Source organism: Chrysochloris asiatica, unplaced genomic scaffold, assembly GCF_000296735.1.
Source record: "Chrysochloris asiatica unplaced genomic scaffold, ChrAsi1.0 scaffold00060, whole genome shotgun sequence".
NCBI classification, from domain to species: domain Eukaryota; kingdom Metazoa; phylum Chordata; class Mammalia; order Afrosoricida; family Chrysochloridae; genus Chrysochloris; species Chrysochloris asiatica.
This window is the reverse complement of record NW_006408578.1, coordinates 3,606,267-3,611,379: the sequence shown is the minus strand read 5'-3', so window position 1 is coordinate 3,611,379 and position 5,113 is coordinate 3,606,267. Positions and strand designations below refer to the sequence as shown.

At 48.0% G+C, this 5,113-nt stretch overlaps 1 protein-coding gene across 1 annotated transcript in view; it reads right to left on the bottom strand.

Annotated features, from left to right (window-relative positions):
- The window catches only part of MCUR1 (mitochondrial calcium uniporter regulator 1), a 26,327-nt gene extending 22,102 nt beyond the window's left edge, over positions 1–4,225 (bottom strand). The window contains exon 1 of the mRNA XM_006864077.1: positions 3,820–4,225. Within this exon, the coding sequence (XP_006864139.1) occupies positions 3,820–4,225 (406 nt within the window). The remainder of the gene's footprint in view (positions 1–3,819) is intronic.
- Between the last annotated feature and the right edge of the window lie 888 nt (positions 4,226–5,113).

Sequence of the window (5,113 nt, the reverse complement as noted above, 5' to 3'; positions counted from 1 at the left end):
TTAGGCAAATCTGCTGCACAAGACCTTTTTAAAGTGTTGAAGAGCAAAGATGTCAGCTTGAGGACTAAGGTGCACCTGACCCAAGCCATGGTATTTCAATAACATCATATGCATGTGAAAGCTGGACAGTGGAAGGAAGACCGTAGAATTGATGCTCTTGAGTTATGGTGTTAGAGGAGAATATTGAAAGTGTCATGGGCTGCCAAAAGAACCAATAGATCTGTTTTGTTCCTTGGAGGCCAAGATGGCCAAACTTCGTCTCTCATACTTCGGACTTATGGTCAGGAGGGGCCAGTCGCTGGATTAGGATATCATGTTTGGTAAAGTTTGGAAGGTCAGAAAAAAAGAGGAAGACCCCCAACGAGATGGATTAGCCAAGTGGCAGGATCGATAGACTCAAGTGTGGCAACAGTAGTGAGGTTGGCCCAGGATCAGGCAGTGTTTCGTTCTATTGTGCATAAGGTTACTCTGAGTAGGTATCGACTTGATGGCACCTAACAAGAAGGATTACAAGAACAACACTCCCCTACTCTAAACAGACAAAAAATACAAACTATTGAAAACTTGTTTCTAAGCAAGAGGATATGAAATTGCAAAATGAGGGAATAAGAAAGAGTTTCTCTCTGAGAAATGCAGCCTTCAGAAAAGTAGAGAAAAGGGCTGGCCACTCCCACTTGGCACCCTAGCCCCTGCTAAGAGAGGTGAATGCCATCTTGTCTTCCCTCATAGGAATACTGATGTCCAGAACACCTCAGACTCATTTTTCCTCTATTAGTCTGGCAACAAAATGAGGCCCAAGAACTAAGAATTCCCACCTGTAGTCAGGAAGTAAGTAAACTGAGCAATGTTAAAATGTAGCCTGTAGTTAGTTCTCCTTTTTTAGGAACTTTCAGTATACCAAAAAAAACATGCAAGAGACTCATGTAGGCTGTAAACAGAGAGCACATGAGCTCTGAACACTCAACCACAAAATTGGTGGTTTGAGCCCACCAGCTGCTCCTCAGGAGAAAGATGAAGCTTTCTGCTATCGCAAAGAAAAGACGTATAGCCTTGGAAACACAGTACAGGGTTGCTATGAGTCGGAATCAATTCAATGGCACTTAACAACAACCACAGGCTACATGTAGCCTTACTGAAACTTGGATAACAAACCAACCACTAAGTTAAAAATAAAGGGCCCAGACAATGGCTTGTGGTTAATGGGCATCAACGTGCTTTAAGTGCTTCCTTAACTGTGCTTCCCCATACTCACTCAGCCACTAGGAAATTTCTTCTTATTTTTTATAAGATGAGTTGACAAATGAGATTGTTTCAAAGTAATACCTCTGCTGGCATAACGCTAGCCCATGATTTTGATTTAAGGGAGGAAAACAGGAGAAGTTAACAAGCTCAAAACAAACAAACAAAAAACCAACAAAAGGCTAAGAACTTAAAGAACAAACCCACCTCTAAATAAACATAATGCAGGGCACCAAAACAGCTTTTTTCATCTCCCACCCTCTGTGTGTAAAGCTCTGTTCATCTTGCTGCCCTTAGTTTCTCCCCTTGTTATTAGTGTTAACTTTTATAGGCAGCCAACATTTATTGGGCTATTTTTTGTTCATAAAATTTTAAAAAAACATGAAAAAATGTGTTGTTACTGATAACTAGCTATTGGTGGATCAGTATAGACTATTTTTGTAAAGTCTGCAATTAATAGCAATTGCTCAAAGTGACACTATTTTTTACGAAGTTTTTAAACTAGTAAATTGAGCCTGTTTACACACTAGTTGTTCGTCAGAATTATTATGAGTTGGAATCACTCGCTGCTGACACTTCACAACAAGTAGCCCTGGTGGTGCAGTGGGGGCTGGCAGCTCAACATGGAACTCCCTACACCACAGGGCTCCATTTACATATGTATGTGGTTGTTAAGTGCCAGTGACTTACTGGTTCCAACTCACAGTGACTCTCTATAGAGTGTCCGAGGAGGAGCAGCTGGTGGGTATAATTGCTGACCTTGAAGTTCGCAGTCCAGTGCTGATCCTACTGCGCGCTATCAGGAGTCCACATAAACATACACACACGTACACACACGTAGGTGGTGGTGTTGTTGTTAAGTGCCGTCGAGTCGGTTCCGACCTATAGCGACCCCGTGTAGGGTTTCCTAGAAGCAGATCGTGAGCTTGAACCGCTGACTTTGAGGTTCAGAGTGACTTTGCAATTCAGCGCATTAACCACAGTGCCACACCAGGACTCCATATATAAGTATGTATATACACACACACATTGTTGTTAAGTGCTGTTGAGTCAGTTCCAACTCATAGCGACCCTATATAGAGTTTCTGAGGAGCAGTTGATGAGTTTGAACTGTGGACCTTGCAGTTCAAGCTGACTTTGTGGTCCAGTGCTTATCCTACAGAGCACACCAGGATATGCTGGTTGTGGCTTGTGCCAGAGTTGGTTCTGACTCATAGTGACCCTATATGAGGTTTCCTAGGCTATAAATTTTTACTAGAGCAGAAAGCCTCATCTTTCTGCAGCAGACCGACTGGTAGATTTGAACTATTGACCCTGCAGCTCCTTTACACACACACACAAAATTAGTGGTGGTTATGTGCCGTGGAGTTGGTTCTGACTCATAGCAACCCTGTATAGGGTTTATAAGGCTGCAAATCTGTATGGGAGCAAAAAGCTCATCTTTCTCCTGAGGAACCGCTGGTAGTTTCAAACTGCTGACCGTGAGATTAGCAGCCTGACTCATAATCACTATGCTACCATAGCTCGTTATACACACACAAGTACAGTATGTTATTGTTGGTAATTGCTGTCATGTCGGTTCCTACTCCGAGGGATCCTGTATAGGGCTTCCTAGGAGGAGCTGGTGAGCTTGAACGGTCAACCTTGTAGTTCAAACCAACCTTGCAGTCCAGTGCATTAACCCACAGTGCCACACCAGGACTCCATATACAGTATATGTATACATAGAGCTCTGTAGGAAAAGCACTGGACTGTGGACCCACTCGATGGCACTTAACAATAATATTTATTATATACAGTATTTTGCAAGTAACATGCCCATTTAATAAAACAGTAGGAAGCTAACACCAATGAGGTTTAACTATACAATGACATTATTTATGTAAAAATATGGCATAAATACAGTACACAAAAGGGCTTCAAAAAGCTCTTGGAATAGTTCCATTATATATATATAACTAATACATGCACTTCTGTAAGAATTAAATTCCATAAGGTAAAAGACTACTGACTGCTACTAGCCTCAAGTGGCAAGAAAGGTGCCAGGCACAGAGTAGGTTGTTGTTATGTGCCGTGGAGTCGGTTCCGACTCACAGCGACCCTGTACAGGTACTACTGCTTAATGAGTGAACAGTTAAATCCATCAGTTTGAAACTAATTTGTAAAACCAAACCCTTCACATTCCAGAATTGCATTCCTCAAACCTGCACACCTCCTGCACAGCCCTCGAACACCCAGAGCTGCGAACAAGCTAGGCGCTTGACAAAAATAAAGCTGGTGAGCTTGCACCACCTCCCAGACCCACCAGGGCACGCCCTCAGTCTGTCATTAGAAGTTTGCGCCACGCACTTTGTGCTGGGGGTTCCCGGTAATTTGGATTTCCTCAGACTGACAGTGCTCAGGCCTCCGCAGACTGGGAGGGCAGGGCAAGACCTTCGGCCTCGTGTCCCCGAGGAAGTTGAGTGACCTCAGCTGACCTGACCTCCGTGTCCTAGGCCTTCCCTCCAGGAAGTCATAGCCCCTTCCCGGCCCCACCAGGCGACCCCTTCTCTTCTCCCTGCTCCGATCCTCACCCCTCACCTCTCGAAGACCTGAGGGCAGCGGCCGAGACGTGGCACAGGTGCAAGGCGCCAGCGACACAGGTACCGCCCGACTGGCCCCTCCGCGTGCCGTTTGGCCCGGCCCATGGGGGCCCGGGCCGCGAGCGCTCCCAGTCCCCGAAGGGGCGGCTCGGCGCGGCTGCGACCAGGCGCGGGGAGGGCACGAGCAGGAGGAGGAGCAGCGGCGAGGCACGTGACGCGCCGCCGCGGACCGCCGGGGCGCGGGGCCGCAGTGCCCCCAGACCGCCGGCTAGTGCTGAGAAGCGGCGCGCCGGGGCACAACGGCCGCTCGGGCTCCCGAACCGGCCCGCTGGCCGGAAGACCCGAAGCCGCCGGCAGCTTGTCAGGCGCTGCGGCCTCTCTCCCGCGTCGGATCGGCAGTCCATCCCCGAGACTGTCACTGACCCGGGCACGCGCGCATAGCGCTCGCGCCCGGAACGAGTCACGCGCGGCCTCGATGCTCGAGTGCGCTATCCAGAGCGCGCGTGGCTGCAGGAGCGGGCCCACCCTCTCTGCCGGGCGGGGCTCCGGGCGCGCGCCTAAAGTAGGGCGGGAACCTCGGCTGCTCTCCTGCCCAGGCGCCCCGGGAAGAGGCGAGTCTGCGCCGCTCAAGCCTCCGCCCTGCCCGGCAGACGGGCACGCCCGGAATTGCAATGAGCCACTGTCTTAATTTGTATATTCATTATCATTACAGGGATGTCCTAGCAAGGAAGCTAATTACCCAGGCGCCCTTCAGGGTTCGGTGAAAAATCCCTGCATCGCCGTCCTGTCCCAGATCTCACCCATCAAGGATCCCTTCCTAAATTCCCCAAAGTGTGGCGCTAGGGTTTATTTTTAAGGAATGGTTAACAGGGCCGAGGGAACGTTGACTACGTAGTCAATACACGTAAAGACTAAACTTTGAGAGCTTTTGTTTCTGGATTAGAGGACCATAGAAATGAGAAGGTCCTAAACCTGGGAATTTGAAACGTGGGGCATGAATGTTAAATGAGATCTGCTGGTACATTAAAAGGATATTTGAAACGACTGGCGTTCAGATTGTTGAACGTTTTGAATGCTTTGTGTGAGGAACAAAACAAAACGTGTTTGTTGGAATGGTTAAATGGATTATATGAGATGCTTGTTGTTAAGTGCCGGTGGAGTTGGTTCTGACTCATAGTGACCCTGTATAGTGTTTCCAAGGAGCAGCTGATGGGTTTGAACTGCCGACCTTGTGGTTCACAGCCCAGTGCTGATCTGCGAGATTCATCTATGTTGTTGCATGAGTCAGTAAT